At 41.5% G+C, this 24,029-nt stretch overlaps 1 protein-coding gene across 1 annotated transcript in view; it reads right to left on the reverse strand.

Moving 5' to 3' along the window:
• The window catches only part of PROSER2 (proline and serine rich 2), a 43,308-nt gene extending 20,592 nt beyond the window's left edge, over positions 1-22,716 (reverse strand). The window contains exons 1-2 of the mRNA XM_087815383.1: positions 22,636-22,716; positions 1,056-1,275 (exon numbers count right to left, since the gene is read on the reverse strand). Coding sequence (XP_087671509.1) covers positions 1,056-1,193 — 138 coding nt within the window. The 5' untranslated portion in view covers positions 1,194-1,275; positions 22,636-22,716. The remainder of the gene's footprint in view (positions 1-1,055; positions 1,276-22,635) is intronic.
• Between the last annotated feature and the right edge of the window lie 1,313 nt (positions 22,717-24,029).

Consider the following 24,029-nt stretch of genomic DNA (forward strand, 5'->3'; position numbering starts at 1 on the left):
TGTGAGAGTGGAACATCAATCAGCAGCCTCCTGCACACCCCCTACTGAGAATCGAGCCCACAACCCAGGCATGTGCCCTGACTGGGAATCGAACGGAATCTCCTGGTTCACGGGTCAATGCTCAACCACTGAGCCATGTTGGCAGGGACCAAACTCTCCATTCTTAAGGATTTGTAGGTTCTCAGATTTTCAGAGTAATCTGTAATATATTTTTCTTTCAGTGAACCAACCAAACAATATGTATTACCTACTATCATGATGATTAAAAAAAAAAGAAAATAAGCAAGTAGGAATCCATTAAATTCCATCTTACTATTAAGTGCCCTCTATACTATATATATATATATAATATATATATGTATATATATATGTGTGTGTGTGTGTATATATATATATATTTTTTATATTCAGCATAATTGAGGTTAATTTTAGGGCTTGGAGTGTTTGAAGGAAAACTGGCTCCCACTAGAAGTCCGGAGTTAATTCTCTTCTGTCCTTCCCTCTGTGAATATAAAGGTTTCAACCTTGAAAGATGAATATCGCGAAGGGTGGGGAGTACAGAAAGGTTATCTCTTAACTAAAACTAAAGACTGTTTTTATGAAAGTTCCCAAAGCTTGCTGATGATATGTAAGGATCTAGATCCTGGGAGAAAGGGATACAAAAGCATATATATTTGTAAAGGAGTCAAAAATCTGTTTTAAAGTATATTTGTTTATACCCTGTGGGGAGTTTCTCTTCCTTCAGGTCTTTTGAACTAAAAGGCATCAGGTCCTGCCTAAGTTTGTTGCTGCCTTCAGTTAGGGACCTCCCTGGGTCTAAGCAGCCACTGTTACCAGCTACAGTGAGATTCCCTTCACTACTGTGGATAATGCTCTGTATTTGTGCAAAACTTAAGATGATTAAAAATTAAATGCCATTTCACAAAGCAAGTATTTCAAAACATCAAGTTAATTAACCCAAAAGAATTTGTTAATATCTTCCTTGAAGGGGAGGGAGTTGGGGCAAAGCCAGCCAACTGAAGCACATCAAAGCATTAAAGGAAACCATCACTCACCAAAGTGAGACTTCTGGAGCGAGAACTGCTACTTCGACTCTCCAAACTGCCCCCTCTGCTCAGGTCACTGAACCTGCAGCTGGGTGACAAATCAGAGTCCATTTCCAAAGAGTCTGATTTCTGGTGGTTTATAGGCATCCCCACAGAAACGATGGCCAATGGCTTGATCACAGGAAGAGGGGAAGGGGCCAGTTTTCCATTCTGAAGTCGTGGATTACTTCTAGAGAAATTAAGCACAAGCAACAAGGGTTAATGAGCTTAGAGAGTAAATGCCTTATCCCCCAAATGAAAGGCTCAGCATGAGTAAAAGTATTCCAGACACAGGACCTCGACTTTTTTTTTTTTTTTAAATATATCTTTATTGATTTCAGAGAGAGGAAAGGAGAAAGAGAGAGAGATAGAAACATCAATGATGAGAGAGTCATTGATCGAGCCCACAACCCAGGCATGTGCCCTGACTGGAAATCAAATCCCAATCCCCTGGATCCTAGGTCGATGCTCAACCGCTGAGCCACATCCTGCCGGGCAGGACCTCAACTATTAAGACAATTAGGAACCTTTCAGTCAACTAGTTTGGTGATCCTCATTTCCATTTCTCCTTTATATCCTTCTCCACTATCAAGATGCAAGAATTATTATTATTAATATATTTTTATTGATTTCAGAGAGAGAGGAAGGGAGAGGGAGACAGAGAGAGAAACATCAACAATGAGAGGGAGTCATTGATCAGCTGCCTCCTGCACGCCCCCTGCTGGGGATCGAGTGCGCAACCCAGGCATATGCCCTAACCTGCAATCGAACCGCAACCTCCTGGATCATAGGTCCATGCTTGACCGCTGAGCCATGCTGGCTGGGCAGAATTATTTTTAAGGAGAGAAAGATAAACTAAAATTACTTTGGTGCAGATGTATCGATAGAATAATGGTCTGGCACCTTCCTTTGCACTTAGGGTCTGTACTTTCATGCTCTTTCACGCTCAGACTCAGATTCTCCCTGTGTGGTTTATGAATTCTAGTCTTTCCGGCTTCAGACACCACAAAATCATGGCTCCTTTCCCAGTTTCATGACAGTTCAGAGTTTAGTTGAAGTGACAAGAGCTAATAAATTACTAATGCAAATTTGTTTGACATCCCTGAGATTCTAGAGTCTTTGGAAGCTCTGATCCTACTGCATTTTCTACATAAAATATTAAGGTCCCATAATTTAATACTATCAGGAAGTTCATGTTTTTACTTTCAGGAAAAAAATACATTAAAACTGTCCCCTATAAGCCCCTCAATTTCATACAGTCCACTGAATCTTTTTTTAATTGAATTTATTGGGGTGAAATTGGTTAATAAAATTTTACAGGTTTCAGGTATACAATTCTACAATACATCATCTGTGTATTGTATTGTGTGTTTACCACCAAAAGGAAAGTCTCCTTCCGTCACCATTTATCCCCCACTTTACCTTCTTCCACCTCTCCCCCCCTTCCCTTTGGCAATTGCCATACTGTTATCTGTATCCATGAGTCTTTCTTTCTTTTTTTAAAAAAATAAAGCACAATCACATTGAAAGTTTGTTTTTGTGTTTTTTTTTTTTTTTTTTTTAAAATTGATTTTAGAGAGCGGAAGGGGGAGAAAGAGAAACATCAATGTGAGAAACATAGATCGGTTGGCTGCCTCCTGCATCTGCCCCTGGGGATCAAACTGCAACCTGGGTTTGTTACCCGACCAGGAACTGAATCCACCACATTTTGGTGTATGGGACGACATGATGCTCCAACCAACTGAGCCACACTGGCCAGGGCCAGTCTTTTTCTTTGCTTAGTCCTTTCACTCTTCTCACCCAGCTCCCAATCCCTGCCCACCCCCCCACCACAGGTGTCTGTTGTCTGTATCCATGAGTCTATCTCCACTTTGTTTATTTTGTACATTAGATTCTACATACAAGTGAAATCATATGGTACTTGTTTTTCTCTGACTGGCTTATTTCACTTAGCATATTGTCCAGGTTCATCCACGCTGTCACAAAAGGTAAGATATCCTCCTTTTTTATGGCCAAGTAGTATTCCATGGTGTAAATGCACCACAGCTTTTTTATCCACTCATCTACTGATGGGCACTTGGGCTGCTTCCAGATCTTAGCTATTGTAAATAACTCTGCAATGAACATATGGGTGCATATATTCTTTCCAATTAGAGTTTCAGGTTTCTTCGAATATAGTCCCAGAAGTAGAATCCCCGGGTCATAGGCAGTTCCATTTTTAATTTTCTGAGGAAACTCCAAACTGTTTTCCACAGTGGCTGCACCAATTTGCATTCCAACCAGTGCACAAGGGTTCTCTTTTCTCCACACCCTCACCAACACTTGTTGATTTGTTGATAGTAGCCATTCTGACAGGTGTGAGGTGATATCTCATTGTGGTTTTAGCTTGCATTTCCCTGATGATTAGTGGCTTTGAGCATCCTTTCATATGTCTATTGGTCATCTGTATGTCCTCTTTGGAGAAGTGTCTATTCGGGTCACTTGCCCACTTCTTAATTGGATTATTTTGGGGGGGGGGGTGTTGAGCTTTATAAGTTCCTTATAAATTTTGGATATTAAGTGCTTAACAGATATATCAGAAAATACGTTCTCCCATTCAGTGTGTTCTCTTTTCATTTTGTTGATGGTTTCCTTTGCTGTGCAGCAACTTTTTTATTTGATGTAGTTCCATTTGTTTATTTCTTCCTTTTGTTTCCCTTGCTCAAGGAGGTATATCAGAAAAAATATTGCTATGAGAAATGTCCAAGATTTTACTGTCTATGTTTTCTCCTAGGATTTTTATGGTTTCAAGTCTAACATTTAAGTCTTTAATGCATTTTGAGTTCATTCTTGTATATGGTATAAGAAGGTGGTCTAGTTTCATTTTTTTGCATATATCTGTCCAATTTTCCCAACACTATTTATCGAATAGTCCTCTGACTCTTTTAGTACTTTACTTCGGCCTCTGAACAGACAACTGAGTTCAACAAAATCTTACAGAAGGCCAAGAAAGACTAATAGAAAATAAGCCTCCTGTTGATTACCTGTGACCTGATATTTGGTAAGTGACTTGATAGATGCTCATATCCTTTCTAAACTGAAACTACTGCCAGGTTGCCTTACTACCCTCTTTAAGGATACTGAGGGGCAAGTGAGCTAAAATAACCATAGGTACAATTTGGTGTGTGTGCGAATGTATGTGTGCTCATATATGTATTCTTTTTTTTAATTTATCTTTATTGTTGAAGGTATTACAGGTGTCCCATTCCCCCCCCCCCAATTGACCCCCTCCACCTCGCTCCCACCCCTTCTCCAGGCCTTCACTGCGTCATTGTCTGTGTCCATGGGTTATGCATATATGCATACAACTTCTTTGGTTAATCTCTTCCCACCCTCCACCCCTCTTCTCTCTTCCCTCTGAAATATGATCATCTGTTACATGCGTCACTGTCTCTGGATTTATTTAGTTCATCAGGTTCTTTTGTTCATTAGCTTTTTGTTAAAGAAGACCCTTCAACATTTCTTGTAGTGCTGGTTTGGTGGTGATGAACTCCTTTAGCTTTTCCTTGTCTGAGAAGCTCTTTATCTGACCTTCAATTCTAAATGATAGCTTTCCTGGGTAGAGTAATCTTGATTGCAGTTCCATGTTTTTCATCACTTTAAATATTTCTTGCCATTCCCTTCTGACCTGCAAAGTTTCTGTTGAGAAATCAGCTGACAGTCGTATGGGTGCTCCCTTGTAGGTAATTAACTGCTTTTCTCTTGCTGCTTTTAAGATTCTCTCTGTCTTTCCTTTGGCATTTTAATTATGATGTGTCTTGTTGTGGGCCTCTTTGGGTTCCTCTTGTTTGGGACCCTCTGTGCTTCCTGGACTTGTAAGTCTATTTCTTTCCCAAGGTAGGGTAACTTTTCTGTAATTATTTTTTCAAACAGGTTTTGAATTTCTTGCTCTCTTTCCTCTCCTTATGGCACCCCAATAATACGAATGTTGGGCCTCTTGAAGTTGTCCCAGAGGCTCCTTATGCTATCTTCATATTTCTGGATTCTTTTTTCTTTTTGCTCTTCTGGTTGGGTGTTTTTTGTTTCTTCATGTTCCAAATTGCTGATTTGATTCTCAGTGTCCTCCACTCTACTGTTGATTCCCTATAAATTATTCATCGTTTCAGTTCATGTAGTTTTCATTTCAAATTGGTCCTTTCTTATGTCATTGATTTTCTCAATTATTTTCGTCATACTCTTACTAATATCCTTGAGCATCCTTACAATCATTATTCTGAACTCTGTATCTGTTAGCTTGCTTGGATCTATTTCATTTAGTTCCTTTTCTAGAGATTTCTTCTGTTCTTTCCTTTGTGACATGTTTCTTTGCCTCCACATTTTGGCTGCTTCATGGTGTTTGTTTCTGTTCATAGGTAGAGCTGCTATGTCTCCTGGAATTTGTAGAGTGGCTTTGTGTAGTAGGTGTCCTGTAGGGTTCAGTGGCTCAGCCTCCCCAGTCAACTGAGCTGGGCCTTCTAGGTGGTCCCCTGTATGGGCTGTGTGCACTGTCCTGTTGTAGTTGAGCCTTGGATGCTGTTGGCGTCACTGGGAGCAATTGACCCCCAGACCAATCAGCTGTGAGGACCAGCTGCAACTACAGCCAAAGAGCTGCTGTGCTGGGGACACCCCTATGGAGCAGGATTTACTTCAGTGGCCTTTGGTGTTCACCAAGTGCGCCCCTTGAGTGTGTCACTTGTGGATGTGGTAGGGTTGTAATGCAGCGTAGTTGAGTTTGACCACCAGGTGCACTGTCTCTCGGACCTCCCAGGAGGTGCAAAGTCAGCCTGTGCCAGTGCCTTGCCCAGGGCCACCCAGCATGAGCTACTCAGCAAACTGCAGATGGCTGCTACTTGTGCTGGGCTTGGAGATGTCCAGGAGAGGCCAAGCTATGAGCCAATGCAGGCTGCCACTAGTGCCAGGCCTGGGGCCACTTATCAAGCCATATGGGGCACACCGCTGCTTGTTTGAGAGATTTTAGGAATGTCCTAAGCATGAGGCTGGAGAGGCCACTTGCACAGAAAAGCCCTTGGAAACGGCCTGGATGAGCTTGAAGGTAGGGAGGGGCAGGGCCTCCGGGAATCACCAGGGCGGGGCCAAAGGTGTGTCAGGTGCTGGAGATTCAAATATGGTGCCTGCCTGCCAGCTGTGTGCGGGGCAGACTCACCAAAGGAGCAATGGCCTCTGCCAGCTCTTAGGCCTGGGAGAAAGCTGCCCCTCTACCTCTCGCCCAGATTTCAGGCAGGTTAGTTCCTCCCCAAGTTCCTTTCAAGATGCTGCCCCATGCTGGGGCTCAGAGGGAGTGCATCTGAGTGAGTCCGTGCGCGGGCCCTTTAAGAGGAGCTGCTGGGGCTCCCGCAGCCTCCGCAACCCTCAGAGACAGTCCCCGCTGGTCCCCCACCACCGAGATTCCCTTCTGGGTTTCGTGGCACTGGGTGTGGGCCTGCAGCCACGTCCCCACCCTTCCTACCACTCTCGATGCTCCTTCAGTTCCCTGGTTGTAGGGCTTCTGTTCAGCCAGATTTCAGGAGGCTCTGAGTGATGGTGGTTCTGCATTTTAGTTGTAATTTTGATGTGGTTGCGGGAGGAGCTGTTACCTACACTGCCATCTTGTTCTCCTCTGTCCTGTATTCATTTTTAATAAAAATGTGACTAATTGTAGAGAAAGCCCATTTTTTACTGTACACCTTTAGGGGGACCTTGTCATTTAAGACTACTGTGAAATCTTCTCAGAGAAATCTGAAGACATTAGAACAGATTAAAGAAGAAGTTATTCCTTACCCCATTTTTCAGTTTTATCAGCATAAGTCGCATGGCAATTTAAGACAAGGCTAGGGAACAGAAGATTATGAGCATATATATTTTCTGTAAGTTGCCACTATTCCCAATGGTGAAAAAAGACTTAAGAAAATGTTATAAGGTTAAAATTTGTTTAATAATAAGAGAGCCTAAGCAATATACAGACTTTATATAAGCCATCTACACAGCCAATAATATGCAACTCAGAAGTTAAGGTATCCTTGGTGAAATTCTCCACAGTATTCAGTCTAGTAAGTTAAATGCCTAATGTGAATTTAGTATATACACACACAGTGGACATGTAAGTGTGCTGATGACAGTGGCTGGTGAAAAAGCAAGGCTAAGGCAGATGTGGATGTCACAGCTATCTTCCTGCAACCTGTGAGCAGCTGGGGCCCAAGAAAGGTGGAACAGGAAATGCAGAGAGGACAGGCCAATGCTTGGATTCCTTTTGGTGTGTAGATTCCTGCCCACTGACTAAGTTCTAATTCATTCCTGAACTAAGTAAATCACTGCTTCAAGGAAGGTAGGGGGTTGAGGAGCAGTAAGTGTTTCCCCCACACAACGGTGAGATGAAAGGGAAGTGAACACCCATTCACCTACACCACGAAGGAACCCAGCAGAACCGCCTAATGGGTGGGAAAGGGTTTGGAGTTTGGCTACGGGTCTGTGCAGTTGGAGCCACTATGGAGAGAGCAGAGTTTTCTGAAGCGGAAAGGCAAGGAAGCAGCTTTCTTATCTGCTCCACCCTGGAAAGGGAATGTGATGAGAACAAGGGGAGGGGACAAGAAGCAGATGGGTCAGATAGCAGTGACCACAGCTGTGAGTCTATGATGGTCATTACCACTTTAAATATTTAGTTTCGTTGTCCAAGCAAGGGATAACTTTTTGGGTTGCAAACAGTGCACACTCTAAAAAGTGAGACCAGGGTAAGACTAAGATAGACCCATAGATAAAGAAACTGACTTCTACCAGGAAAACAGAACAAGCATCACTAAGAAGTCATGACAAGCCTAACACAACAGGAGCAGAAATGTGAGCCTCATGTGTTTTTCTGTTTATTCTCTTATACTTCCTGTGTTTATTTTTCTTTATTTACCAGTAACATCTATTTTTGTTTGGAAAGTCTGGTTTATCCATTGAGCAAAGAGAACAAGGAGAAGGTTACAAGGGATCTACAGTCTTAGTTAAATCTACATCTGCCAAGCATGGCTGGTCAGGAGGCAGCAGCTGTCTAAACTGAAGGTGCTGGAGGATCAGGTGGGGATGAAGTTAGTCTGACTGGTGAACCCTCTAAAGTGCATGCACTAGAGCCAAGAGAGCTCCTCTTCCTCATCTTCCCCTGGAGGTTCCAGAAAGACCTGGAATGACCTGGATGGTATGTGTAAAGCCCTCCTTCCACCATCACCTCACTCCATCTAAGTTCCAAATAGTCACAATCAGGTCTACAGAGCAGCCCAAGTAACTAAGTCTTTCCATTATTCACCTGAAAATTCTGGTTTCACCAAACCCCAAGGATGAATTATGCCAGTCTAAGACCTGTCCACAGGCACAGTGGCTGTCAGCTTCGTCACACACAAAGCCATCTTGGGCTCCTCCCTCTTCCCCGCCATTCACAATCAACCAGCTACCAAGCCCTGTTGCTTCTTCCTGTGCAATGCCAGTTGTATCCACTTCTTCTCTAGTCCCACCAGTCCAGTTCTGTTTTACCACATGCCTACATTACGGTGATAGCCATCTAGTTGTTCTCATGTTTTCACTCTTCTCTGTACTTTTCCTTTATTCTTCTCTGCTAGATTAATCTTGAAATACCACTTTGATGTCACCACTCTCCTAAAAGCAATCAACTTTCACCCACTCCCCATAGGCTTCAGAATCAGTTTCACGCAACCAATCAGTACTTGCTTCAACTTGAGCTCTAGCTTCCTTTCTAGACTAACCATATTCTTTTAATGTTTACTGTTTTCCTGCTTCACAATGAGTAGATTCTAGGTAAGTAATTCTGCCCCATGGCTCCAACTCTAATGGAAGATGAATGGGTAAACTGTATGCAGTGCCATCACAGGGACAATGGGAGCACAGAGGAAGGTGTGCAATACTTCCTGAGAGGGTTCAGAGACTTCACAGAAAGGTGACAACTAGGCTAAGCCTTACGAGATGTGTTAGGTTTAAGGAGACTGCTAATTAAACAAACCGATGGGCACTCCAAACAGATAAAAGGAATAAACAAAGGCAGGTTCCCTAGGCCTAGTTCCCAGGAACTGAAAATATAGAATTCCATGGGAGGTCCATTGTGGATAGAGCATTTTTGTGGTTTCACTTTTCATATTTAAATATCTGATACAACTTGAATTTATCTTAGTGCAGAGACCTACTCCCCCATCCCTAAGCCAAAAAGGGTTCCTAATTACTCAAATGACAAGTATTGAAAAATTAATCTTTCCACTGTCTTGAAATACTGTATGTTATTTTATACTAAATATTTATATGTCTTAGATTCTATTCCTGAAATTTCCTGTTCTGCTCCATTGATTTTTCTATTTGTTAGAACTCAAAAATACAAATCATGCACTAGCAGGTTTGCCTCAGTGGTTAGAGATTCAGCACACGGACTGAAGGGTCATGGTTTGATTCTGGTCAAGGGCATGTACCTCAGTTGTAGGCTTGATCCCGAGGCCCCGATTGGGGCATGTGTGGCAGGCAACCAATCCATGTGTCTCTCTCACATCGATGTTTCTCTCTCTCTGTCTCTCCCCCTCCCTTCCACTCTTTCTAAAAAAATCAATGGAAAAAAGGATTAACAACAAGAAAATCATAAGGTGAAAATTTCAATGAATCTACCTATATAAAAATTAAGGAAGCCACAGACAATGTTAACAGAAAAGTGGCAGGTTGGTAGAAGGTGTTTACTATGGCTAGGAAAAGGCTAGGAAATATATGAAAAAAAAACCTCTTTAAAATCAACATAAAAGACAGGAAACTCATCCATCAGGGGAAAAAAAAAAAGAACAAGGACTATGATTAGAAAGTTTACAAGAGAGGAAACCCAAGTGACTAAGAAGTATATGAGAGAGGTGCAGGCTTATTAGTAAACAAAAGAAGTCCAAGTTAAAACTAACATAAGACATTACTTACACCTACTGTATTGGCAAAAATTAGGCAATTAAAAACAACAAACATCAGCAAGGATGTGGGGAAACTGGAACCCACATGTACTATTTTTGGGAGTGTTAAACTAATACAACCATTCTGTAGACTAATCTGGCACTATTTAGTGAAATTAAGTATGTTCTGTGAGCCCAAAATCCCACTGCTCAGTATACTCCAGAGGAAATCTCTCTCAGGAAAGGCGAGGAACACGTGCGAGGATGCTTATCATAGTGTTGCTTGCAGTATAGTAGTGCTGGTAGCAATCTAGGTTCATAACCCACTATGAACTCTAAGAACAAGTAGAAACCTGGGAAATGCTTTTACTGTGGAATACCGTGCATTAGTCTGGAGCAATCAAATGGACAATGGCATGCATACATCTTAAAATGTGTTGAATGAAAAGTTACAATAGTATTCTTAGCACAACTCCATTTATATAAATTGAAGCCAGACACAACACTGTATTTTACATCCAGGAACATATGCCAATGGCAGGGATGAGTAGGTGAGTGGGGGGCACCACTTGATTGTACTATATGTAGTATCACTGTCATTCACTGAAGGCCTCTTGCTTGTCATGCAACCGACTCCTACTGCTGGAAAACCGGAAAAGGATGATTTGGGTTTGAAGAATAATGACTTATCAGATCATTTTATCACTCGGGAACCTTCGAAAGGCCCAGTATCTAAGACGATGATACAGAACAGATGAGTTCTGATTTAATGAGGAAGAAGAGAAGACAATCTGGAAACTAGGGGTAATTTCGGAGGGAAGTACTGACGATGGCATGGTTTTAATAGGAAGGAGAAAGAAACTCTGAAGATGAATTTTTCTTGGATCACAAGTGAGCTGAAAATTTACCAGGGAAAGGTTGACCTGATCCAATTTACAAAAGAATCTAGGCTGGAACTATAACTATATTAGGTTTCCTCACATTCAACTATTAGGCTTGGTACCTAGTAGGTGGAGGGAAGGAAATCATATCCTTAGATTGCCAACAGGAGGCTAAACAAAATCACAGGGGTGATTACTGTCTATGCTAGTTTTGAACATAAATAGGAAACTTATCTACCTCAGCCAAGTGATGTGGAACTAATTTTGCTTATCATGTCTGTAATACAGTTTAAAAGAGAACTGCTCCAACTCATTGCCAAGCTAAACTTTTCACAAAAGAGAAGATCCAGGTGGGGGTCCTAGGATTCTGAACCCCATGGGCCCCATGATACAGGTTTACAGACTCTCATCCCTATCTAGTAATCCACTGTTTAGGACAGTGCTAAGGTACCAGCAGCAGACGCACAGCTTAGCGAGGAAAGGCACAGAAGTGAGCTTCTTAAAAATCTCCCCCCTCTCCTTCCCACGTCAGGCTCTGCACGAGGGCAGGATCAATGCTCCACCTAAGCCTTGCTCTTTGATCATCTCATTCTCTCCTACTTCCATTCACAGGAATTTTATGAAGATTTGTTCCCAAATCTAGAAAAACAACCTTAGGACAGAAATTATCTTTAACTCTATACTGTGAGAAATCCTCTGATGATTTAACAACCAAGCCATTATAAAAAAAAAAAAAAAATAGGTTTTCTTGACCTTCAAGAACATTAAAAATGAAGTTTTATAGTGGGAACTGTTTCTGAGTCATAAATGGGCTTTTTCATATGGTTAAGCAGTGGGTGAAAATAAAGAGGATGACCATCTTTAGTGGAATGTACACACTCTTTGATGAAACAGTCAGTGAAAACAAAATAGCCATTGTTGGCCTTAATGTTAGTAGCTCTCGACAACATTTGTTCATTTCAACATGTATTGATGTGATAGGCACTTTGCTCTGATTTACTTGAGCAAAGAAGATGGGAGTCCTACTTTTATAGTTTCTACCTGGTTCTGTGTTAATTCCTATAACATGTGTTAACAAAAATGAGTTTTATAACAAGAAGTTAACTAGGTGATGAAGCTATGAATGCTAAGACTCTTTTATATTGTTTTATTAACCCAATTCATAAGTTAAAAGGAAACTGAGTACTGAAATTCTTTCTTTTATATTATTCACCTTTGATTAGGGCTTTAAAACATCCTCGACTAAATTAACCATTTAATTTCTCCCCTAAAAACAATTTACAGACAAGCTCCATAAAAATGACTTTACTCTAGTTACCACAGTACATCTGATAATTCTGAGCACCACTCAGTTGTAGCTCCAGTTTTACACATTAAGTACTGTCTCTGAACCTCCCATCCCTCACTGTTCCGAAGATGCGCATACAGCTGTGTGTACTCTACTAGCTGACCTAATAGAGAGATACAAGTAATTGTTGGTCCTATAGTTCATTTTCTCCTATTTTCTACTGTCCAAAACTTTGCTAAAAATAAAACAAATACTCAGTCCAACATTCACCAGTGAATTTCAAGTAGTACTTAAATCATCTTTTTAAAATCCTGGATTATTTTTGGTACCACAGGCCTGTCAGAGCTGGCACTTTTCATTTTCCTAATCTATGCTGCCAGGGAACCTATCTGTAAGAACAGAGGGCTTTAAGTGTCTCTTTAGAATCTGCCCTAACCTTATCTCTTCAACCTTCTTTTCCGCAATATAAACCCTTTATTTATAAACATTTAGGGTTTTCCACAATATAAACCCTAAATGTTCTGCTCAGCTGTGAGCCACATTTTGATTGCCTCCCCTGTCCCTCTCCTCTCAGTCTTCAAAGACTGGTTCATAAACTCCACCAGACCCTGCCAAACCTTCCTTCACAGTGCTACTCTTCACTGACCTCTGCACCTTCCACCCTCCATCCTTACTGTTTATATCCCACCATCTGTTAACTATGTAACGCCACTCTGTCATGCAGATACAACTGATCACATCAGGTTTTTTATGTAACTAATTCTTCTTTCCTCAATTAGACTATAAGCTCCTTGTAGGCAAAGTTTTCTCTCTCTTTTAATGTAGTCGCAAAATATAGACTTAATATCCATCACTTAAACAAAATTTGTATTTAAAAAAAATTTTTTTTTAAATATATCTTTATTGATTTCAGAGAGAGAGGAAAAGAGAGGGAGAGACAGAGATAGAAACATCAATGATGAGTCATTGATCGGCTGCCTCCTGCATGCCCCTGACTGGAGATCAAGCCCACAACCCAAGCATGTGCCCTGACCGGGAATTGAACCCTGATTGCCTGGATCCTAGGTCGATGCTCAACTGCTGAGCCACGCCCGGCCGGGCTGTATTTTAAAATTCTAAAACCATCTTATTTTTTGAAAAAAATTACAGTACTTAAAACAGACCTTTGATCTAAAAGAAAAGCTTATACACTAAGGAGTGTTTCAAACATGTTCATATTGTGGTGACCATCCTCCTGCACGCCCCTCTACTGCATATAGAGGCCAAATCCTTCAAATTTAGGAGAAATTACTCTCATTTGACCTATAGCCTTTACTCAAGGGCAAGTGGGAAGCAGAAAGGGGGCAACTTTAAATACAGCCATAGAGGGGATGCTTCACTTAGCTTCACAAATAATATGTGAAAAATTGGCATCAATAAATACACCAGACCCACTAAACCAGTAATGCTTCCAAATGTTAACATGTAATAAATATCAATATGAATCCATGCACATGTACATCTGCAGATGCAACCCATGACCAAAATTAACTTCAAAAATGGATCTCCATACAAACAGGCTGGAGTAAAATAAACATGTAGTATCTTTTCTTTAGTTTGGGCTCTTTCTCAATGTTAAGAAAACAAGAACCTTGGAAAGAAAAGACTGCTTCCAAAAATATTCACTTGGCAAACTAGCAAAGTAGGACTGTCTTCCTGCACTGCAAATCAAAGGGAGATCCACCTCAGCTTGAGGCTGGCTGGTGCTGGGAGGGCTGGGAGTACAGAGTTAGTTGTATTCTGGAGTTTTCAAATGTTGATGTGCTCTGTGGTTTAGCATGTTTCATGCTGCCTTTTCTCTGATTGGGTTTTTTTCTCTTCTGAAATGTCTTCAGTAAGAATTTAGGACCTTAAGCTCTAATTGGCACTCAAGGGTATTAAATACAATTAAACATTTTAAAGGCTAGTAATTTTACTTCTCCAGAGCAATTACCATACTTTCATTTTTTTTTTTTTTTTAGAGCTCTTTCTGAACAATGTAGAAAAACAAGGTTGATTTCAGACTGTCTCAATTGTGAATAGTTTCAACTATTAATAGGAGGCAGTATTTTCCTCAGGGCTATACACCACATGAAAGTACTGATTCACCTACACAAGCAAACAAGTTCAGGATAGAGGCCTTGCCTAGGCAGGCTGGTCCACAGGCCCTGAGGGAAGAAGTCTGCTACTACGTTTGCTATCTATCATTGAACAGAAGATATGGAAATTAGATTTTCCTAAAGTAAAACGGTACTTGAAAACAACCTGGCTAGATTTCAGATTAGTTCATGGTGACAAAACATTATGACCCAGGAGCAAGCACACAGACAAATACTATCAAGGGGAAAACCTTGCAAGTGTTTGCAAAGATAGATCTTCAAAATTTTATTCTTAGCTCATTTAAAAAAAAATTGACATTCTATATGCCAATTGTATTTCTGGATTCTTTAGCAAATTAAAAAAAAAGAAGAAAATCCCAGTTTCAGTTCTTCTTTTGTTAAACAAGTTTAAGTGCTTTCTCTGTTTATTCAGAACACCCACTGAGTGCTACTCTGGTGAGATAAAATGCAGTACTTCTTACTTGGAAGTAATAATTATACCTTATTGTTTCATAATGTTGTTTTTTCTAAGAAGCTCCAAATTCTTAGCTAAATTTTTCATTCATCTTCATAATAAAAACAGAGCTGACTTAGAGCATTTTCAGTTAGCACTGGAATTTATAACCCCTGGTTAAACTGGAAGCACCTATCTGACTTACGTATCTTATCTCAAATTGAACAGATTTAAATCCAAGCCAGGGGAATGCACAGATCACACAAGACCTTATGCTGGGTCAATCCACTGCATCAAACATTAACCCTATCCTCCAAAATGTCTTTGCTAGCCCTGTTCTGGGAAAGGGAATAAGAATAATTAACCTGTGGATGTGTATGCAGAGGCTCCCTTCTCCCCAGACTCTTCTAGTAACAAACTGCTCAAATCACTCATTTCAAATCCAGGCCTTTGGGTACAAACTCATATCCCAGTTTTAATACAGAGGAAGAGATAAGAGATTTTCAGCACTTTTTCAAGAAATGGGTACAACCAAATGTTTGTTGAAAAACTGGATGACTCCAACTAACAGTTAAGATGATACTAACATAAAAAAATTCAAGGACTGCCTGTTAACCTCTCTGGGAGAAAACAGAGCACCTTTAAGCAGCTCAACAGTAGAATCTGATAATTACTTAAGTCATGACAAAGGCCTCCTGGTAAACCTCACCACCTTGGAAAACCAAAACAAAACTAACATCCTGATGAAATGAGAATTAGCTGAGAAATACTATATTTAAAAACACTGTATTTTTATGTAAATTTTCAAGTTGACTATTTTTAAAAATCATGTTAAATTATAGTTGGCATACCATATTAGATTAGCTTTAGATATACAACACAGTGATTAGAGATTTATATATCTTACAAAAGTGATCACCACAATAAATCTAGTACCCATCAGACACCATACATAATTATATTATTGACTATATTCCCTATGCTATAGTTTACATCCCCATGACTAACTTTATAACTTGCAGTTTGTACTTAATCCCCTTCACTCCTTTTGCCCATTCTGATCCCCACCCCCTGCCAAATCTGGCAACCATCAGTTTTTTCTCTGTATCTAGGAGTTTGTTTCTTCTTGTTTGTTTCACATAAAAATAAAATTATATGGTATTTGTCTTTTTAAGTCTTATTTCACCTTAGCATAATACGCTTTTGGTCCATTCATGTTGTCACAAATTGAAAAATTTCATTCTACTTAATGGTTGAGTAATATTCCATTGTATATATGAACTACATCTTCTTTATTCATTAATCTATCAAGGGACTCTTACAGTTGCTTCCATACCTTGGCTATTGTAAACAACGCTGCAGTGAATATAGGGATGCATATATTTTTCAAATTAGTGTTATGGATTTCTTTGGATAAATACCCAGAAGTGGAACTGCTGGGTATAAGTAGTTCTATTTTTAATATTTTGAGGAACTGCCGCTGTTTTTCCACAGTGGCTGCACCAATTTACAATCCCACCAACAGCGTCCAAGGGTTTCCTTTTCTCCATATCCTCGCCAATACTTGTTCTTTGTTGACTTTTTGATAATAGCCATTCTGACAGCTATGAGGTGATATCTCATTGTGGTTTTGATTTGTATTTCCCTGATGATTAGTGATGTTGAGCATCTTTATATGCGCCGGTATGTCTTCTTTGGAAAAGTGTCTATTCAGGCCCTCTGCCCATTTTTAAATCGGATTGCTTGGTTTTTTGATGTTGAGATGTAGGAGTTCTTTATATACTTTGGATATTAATCTTTTATCAGATGTATCATTTGCTAGTATCTTCTCCCATTTAGTAAGTTGCCTTTCCGTTTTGTTGGTTTCCTTCACAATACAAAAGCTTAAGGGCCTGCAATTATTAGATTGAATCACATGAAGTTTTCATTAGTATAGTTCAAAAATAGTCGAATATCAGTAATTTTATATAGTTAACGTAATGTTTTTGGAATTGAACTGATAATTAATAATGTAAAAGAGTGAAGTATTTCTTGAAATGAAATTTTGGTTTAAGTATGGTTTTATTACATATTGATGCTAAAATGTTTTTCCTCAGAAGATACCTCTAAAATCACAATAGGGATCAACAGAAAAAAAATGTCTAATATACAACACATTTTCCTCACATACATTTTAAATACATATGATTTATAAAGTGAAGCTGCCTGCATTAGCAGGATGCTCAGTCAGCACATTCACTGGTTATCTAGCGTGTGTGCAGGACAAGTTAGCATATAAGGAAAGTGAGGTCCAAAGCCTGCAAGTTGATTTGGCAAGTCAGAAAGAGCTGGATCTAGGTCCTTAGCTCGCCACTCTAGAATAAGGCTTTCTAAAACTTTTTTGCACCAAAACTTCTATTTGACATTTGGCGTTTTTGGTGCCCTTCCCTTGTTTGCGCCATCGTATCTCTGTCTTCATCTTTCCATCCTCCTTCCTCAACCCTGAACATCCTGCTCAACTTCAAGTCGTTCCTTCAGTATACAAATGTCTACTGCACAGTAAAGCCAGAACACGGATCTGCCATCACAACCCTGCACATACACCTACAGTGGTAAGGCCCCAAAGTCAAGGCTGAACTCCTTCTGATCATCAAGGCCACAATACTGCCCTTCTAATTTTCCACTATCCTCCCCTTGTGGCCCGCCCAGCTCCAATGTTACATTCTCCAGCAGATGTTCCGACACCCACGAAAGAAAGTATCTCTGTCCTCTGCTCCCAAAAGATTTGCAGGCCTCTGCTATCAACTCACATTTGACATCTATTTTCTCTCCTTTACTGGATCATAGTTTCTCAGGGTCACGGAACACGCCTTATTCATTTCTATATTCTCAGTCGTGCCTCGTATGGTAGGAACTTAAATGTTCATGAAAGCTCTTCAAATCTTCTGAATCTTTACAGAAAATATCATATGCACCATTTTGGAAGGCAGAAATCAACCAAACTTACCAGTTTAGTCTAGTATAAAAGAGCACAGGCATTTTTTTCCACACAAGAGAATTCCTTTAAGTAGGTTGTGCAAAATAAACTATTTCAAATACACTCACAGAATTAGATTTGTAAAGGAAAGCTGTGGTGAATCATTAATTCATAATCTCCAGTTTCAAGGTCTGAGAGGGGTTAAGACACCACTTAGTCCTGCCCCAAATTTTACTGACGGAGAAACCAAGTTCCAGAAAGTTCCTTAGGATCACAAAGCTATTTGGTGATGACACCTGAGGTGGATCCCCTCACTTACGGTTTAGTACTGCTCTTTTTCCCAAAGCAAGGCCCTACTGACCTGTTACTTTAAAAAGATAAATTATAAGCTGCAAACATAAAAAACAGAAGCATAGGTCTAGCTGGTGTGGCTCAGCAGTTGAGTACTGACCTATGATCCAGGAGATCGAGGTTCGATTCCCAGTTGGGGCACATGCCCAGGTTGTGGGCTCGCAGTAGGCAGCCAGTCAATGACTCTCTCATCATTGGTGTTTCTATCTCTCTCTCTCCTTCTCCCTTCCTCTCTCTGAAATCAATAAAGACATTTAAAAACAACACAATAAAAAATGCACATAGAAGCATAGGAGAACTAATTTTGTGTCCTAACAGTCTTCAAATATCACTGAATGAATAGATGAACACTCCAGGCCTTTGGATCAACAACTAAAATAAGCAGAATATTAAATATTTCAAAGTACTAATCAGATGACTAGTCTCCTAGAAGGAACACAGAAGCCTGAAAGGGAAAATAGGGAAAAAAAAGCAAAACAACAGAGTGAATATTTGAGAAGGAAGATAATATACAAACCGAGCCCTATAAAAATAACTTAAGCTAATACAAAAGAGAATAAAGTGGCTGAACAGATATTTCTCCAAAGAAGATCTGTAAGTGGCCGACAAGCACATGAAAAGATGCTCAACATTACTGGTCATTAGGGAAATGCAAATTAAAACCAAAATGAGATACCACTGTATGTCCACCAGGATGGCAATTAAAAAAAACACACACAACACCCTTTGAAAAGTCACAAGTGTTGGCAAAGACGTGGAGAAACTGGACTCTGCCTACATTGCTGGTGGGAATGTAAAATGGTGCAGCCACCATGGAAAACAGTTTGGTGACTCCTTAATAGGTTAAACATCAAATTACTATATTATTGAGGAATTCGCTCTTAGTTATAGACCCAAAAGAACTGAAAACAAGTGTTCAAACAAATGGTCACAGCAGAATTATTCACAATAGCCAAAAGAGGAAACAACCCAAATGTGTATGAACTGATGAATGGAAAAACAGATTGTGGTACACCCATCAATGGGATATCATTCAGTCATAAAAAATGAGGTACTGATACATGCTACGATAAGGATGAATCTTGAAAGTATTGTTAAATGCAACAAACCAGACACAAAAGGCCACATATTGTATGATTCCATTTATGTGAAATATCCAGAACAAACAAATTCATGAAGACAGAAAGCTGATTAGTGGTTGCCAGGGGCTGGAGTAGGGGCTGGAGTAGGGGGGAAATGAGGGAATGACCCCTTAATAGATACTGGTTTTCCTTTAGGGGCGATGAAACAGTTTTGGAACTAGATAGCAGTGATGGCTGCACAACACTGTGAATATACTTTTTATTACACTTTAAATATGTGTCATTTATTGAATGTTAATTATACCTCAGTAAAGATATTTAAAAAAAAATTAAAAGGGTGGGAAAAGATACATTAAACAAATATTAACAGCAGCATTGAAAAGATCACTTCTGGCTATATTACGTGAGGCAAAAATCCTCAGTAGTGATAAAAGTAACTATGTAATAACAAAAGTTCATTTCCTATTAGACTTTGTATATCTAACAATATAAACTTACAAATGCATATTGTTAGATATTAAAATATAGTTGTATGCACTGGTAATCTCAGAGTACCAGATATTGTCAAATCTCCCATTATAGTGGGATCTTTCAATATAGCTCAGTTACTGACAAGTTAAGACACAAAGTTAGTGAGGAATAATGCAATTAACAAAGTTCATTTAAAGAATATCTGTAGACCTCTACAGAAAAGAAATAAACATATATAATGTGAATGTACTTAATGCCACTGATTTATACATTCTAACATGATAAATTTAATATTATATGTATTTTACTACAATAAAAAAAAGAGAGAAAAAATAAAGGCTTTATGGTGCTAGAGTCTTTGAAATATTCAGTCTGAAGATACACGTTCATAAAGAGCTATCACATCCCGCTCCAATAAGGCAAGGCAGAGTGTTCTGCCCGACATATTCCTTTACCTGACTGCATGGACTATAAACCCAGCACCTACTTTCTTAAAATAGGTTTCAAGATTAATGCTGCGAGTCCTGAGGAAGGACAGGGCATTATTGAGAGGTGCAGCTTCACTATAGTTCTCTACAGAAGCTGTTATCAGTGACTCCACTACATTTGACCTCACTGTGTTAGTGTGAACAGAGGCTTTTCTACAAGGGCCCCTGGACTCCCTCAAAGATCTAAGAAGGGAATGCTGCAGGATATCAAAGGGAGAGTTACAGAGCCCATCCTCCTTAGAGCACAGCTAGGAAGCCACCTCCACCATCACAAGAGCATGGAAACTGAAATGAAATGCTGCCCTTCATTCACCAGCAAAGGAAAGAGCTCAAGTTCTGGGATGCTCCTAGGATTCCCTGGCACCTACCTCCAAATGGCCTCCGTGCCACTGGCAGCTGTCCCACAACCAGTAGATAAGATGCACTTGAACTTTTTGTTCCAGAGGATCTCCTGTTCTCTGCTCCACTCAAGCCTTTCACCTCTCTCCCTTCAGGCTTCAAGGCTTCCACTCCACCTCTTGTAGTTATTTGAGATGATCTTTAGAATCAACACAGGGTGTCACAGGGTGACAACTATAGGCTCCTTAGGTGTCTGAGAACTTTGGAACCAGGGCCAGGTGTATCTTCAGCTCCTGAGGAATGCTTACTTGATCTGGTTTTAATCAGTTTGGGCCATATGGCTGTTATCTAGATATGTTTGTATGCTCAATGACTAGCTCAGTGCTAAACACACTATAGGTGCTCAAACAGTCTACAAATGTGACTGAATGAGTTAATGAACAGCAGGGACTGCACCCAAACAGGCAAATCCCCCCTGCCACAAAGAGGCCACCATGAAGTCAAACACACTGAAATTTTCTTAAAAGCATCTCCCCTCTTTCCAGCCTTCTCTAAACTAGCATTCTCACTTTGGCTTTCTGATCTCTAGTTAGGGAGAAAAATGTGTTACTTTTAAATGATCAGCATCCAAAATTTTCAGAGGAAAGCTCATTTAAAGTGGTATTACCAAGAACTATAAAATGGCTATTACTGGTCTGGGCAAGAAAATACACAAGATTCCATACATACGTTGTCAAGTTTGGCAAGAGAGATTTTAGACAACTTCCACCCTTCCCACCCAATCCCAAGTAAATAGGGCATTTGTTTGTATTTCCACATTGACCTCATGAAGGAAAATACCTCCTCCACCTAGAAAAACAATTTAACATTCAGACATGGAACTTTGAGGGCAAACGTTGTAGTGTATGCTAGAGCACTATGTAGAGCTTAAAAAAAAATAAAGGAGAAGAGTATCTTTAATAAAGGTTTCTCCTAAGAGCATTTTCCTCAAGTTTACATTTATACCTAGTTTAGTATTTCTATATTTTTCAGAAATACAGGTTAAAAGCATCTAGCCTTTTCTTTTTTTTAAGTTCTCCATGAGAGTTGTAGCTAGAAGGAGCCTTCTTCTTACCGTCTCCAGAAATAGACCTGAACGTTTCACTCTGTTTAGGGGACACACATACACGTCATTTTCCTTAACTCGTTTTAAGTTTTTTGCTCTGCACCAACTGTTTTTAACCCTAGCAAAGAGTTAAAAGTTTTCTGAGGTTAGTTCCTGCGGTTGAAAAGAAAAAAGAAAAAAAAAAGGCTAGATGCTTAAATTTAGACCCCGTGAAACAATACTGGGAGAGTTTCAGAGCCTTGGAGAAATACTGGAGTTTAGTTTATTGCCTTTTGTTACATTGCATCAAACGGACCACATTTTCCTCTCTCTTTAATCCCTCCCGCCCCAGCTCATTGGCAGATCCTACACGTGCCTGCGTGATTCACTTACCTGTTGGGGGTCAGGGGCTGTGGAGCAGGGGTGGGGACGAAAAGCTGTCCATTTTGAGTGGACCTAAGTTTAGCAGGTGGCTTTAGCCACCTCCTGCCAACTAGGCTCCCACCCTCCTCTCCTCCTGATAAGGGACAAAGCGCCCAGGGGAGTTCGACGGCCACGGCGGCAAGTGGGCGACGACGCCCTCACAGGGCGCCAGGAAGGGCGGCTGGGGCAGAGGAGGGGTGTTAGGGACCCCGGGACCGCTCTGCGCCCAAAGCGAAACACGTATCACGCACCACCATCACCGCCCCGCAACAGGACAACCTCGGAGCAGGAAAACGCCGCGTCCTCCGCACCGCCCACGACCAGAGAGCACCCGAACCCCTGAAATCCCCAAAGAGGGACCAGGCTTCCCTTGAGCGAGGCCACCGGGTTGACCACGGTCCTCGGACTGAGCCAGTCTTCCCCAACTTCCAAGACACGGGACAAGCGGTGTGGAGGAGAGGAAGAGCGCGCAAGAAGAGGTCCACGCAGGACGGCACCGCCGGGAAGAGTGAGAAGCGCAGGCAGCGAGTCACAAGAAAAGGGGGTCACCCTTCTCTAGCTGAAACCCACCCGACTGAACCTCCCTGGTCACACTCCAAATGCCGCCCGGCTCACCGACGTGCCAACGGAGGCGACCGGCTGCCAGGACGTAACCCCGCCGCTGTAACCCTGCCGGCGACAGAAAGGTGCCCGCTCACCTGGCAGGAGCCCTGTCCTCGGGGGCCGCCGCGTCCACCCAGACGGCCGCCGGGAGCCCTGGCGACGCGGGACAGCCGGTCGGCTCGCGCGGGTCTCGCCAACAGCCCCGGACCGCCCGCCCGCGCGCTCGCGCCCCCACCGCGCGCTTCCCTGGGGTGCGCGCTCCCACGCTGCCGTGCGCGCACTCGCCAGCTCCCCCGCCCCGCGCTCGCGCGCAGCGCACCGCCCGGCCGCGCGCGCCCCTCCGCGCCGTCTCCCCAGCCTCCAGCGCTCGCTCGCTCCCGCGCGCCGCACCGCCCTGCGGGCGCCCAGCAGCCGGGGTCCCGAGGGGCAGACGCGGAGCCTGCGCCCTGGCTGTTTAAAGGGACAGGCCCCTCGCAGGAGCTGCCCGGGCCGCCTCTCGCAGGGGTCCTCTGTCTCCGAGTGAGGTTTGAGTTGGAGACCGCCTGAGTGAACCCCCACCCGTCATCTCCGAGTTACATAGACGGAGAAAAGCAACAGGGGCTTGAGTCTGAAGTTTTGAAGAAATGGGACATCCCCCCCCCAGCCCTGTCAGCTTTGAGATATTATTTTTTTGGTTGCTGAACGATAATAACCATTATGTATCGAATACTTATTACCTTCGGACAAGGCACTTAGCATACTCACATTATTTCATTTAATCCTCAGAACAAACCCCTGATTTCTTCTCCTCACTTTACAGAGGAGGAATCTGAGGAAAACAGCCTCAGAGAAGTGAAAAAACTCGTCCAAGGTTTTTTTGACCCCATTGCTTGGTGCTATTTTCTCCTTGACTCTATCACTGGAAATATCGACTGAGGTAATAGCCGGTTGTGGAAGGCTTTGTAAGGCGGTGGGAGTTAATGTTACCGGTGTTTCCATGGGGTGGCACAACTCTCTAGGGAGGGAGAAAGCAAGAGCTAGGTTTTATTAATTGTAGGATTTGTTATACACCCAAATGGCAGATGTTATAATCACCTGTATTCCCAAATGCTCTTTGTGTTTATCCCTGTTTCACAGAGAACTCAGGAAGGAAGTGGCTGGTTGCACAGAATGGCTGAGTCACTGGCAGCTCTCAGGGCTGAGCCCCAATTCCTGAGTCCTTACATCATTTCTGTGCCCTCCCCAGAAAGAGATACCTGATTAAAGGGAAGAAAACTTTTTCTCTAATAACACATTGGCCTCGTCTAACTCCCTGCATCTTTAATTAATGTTGGCAAAGCACTTTACCCAACGTGCTAGTTTTAATTAAGCAAGTATTATTATCCCCCTCTTTCTGGACCATATCCAGGAGAGAATCAATTCTGTCCACAATCCTTGATGAATAATGGCCTAAGCTTTCTGTTTATGTTCTCCCCCCCCCCTTTAAGTTTTGTTCCCTATTGAGTTAAAT

Source organism: Miniopterus natalensis, chromosome 1, assembly GCF_054644295.1.
Source record: "Miniopterus natalensis isolate mMinNat1 chromosome 1, mMinNat1.hap1, whole genome shotgun sequence".
In the NCBI taxonomy this organism is placed as follows: Eukaryota; Metazoa; Chordata; class Mammalia; order Chiroptera; family Miniopteridae; genus Miniopterus; species Miniopterus natalensis.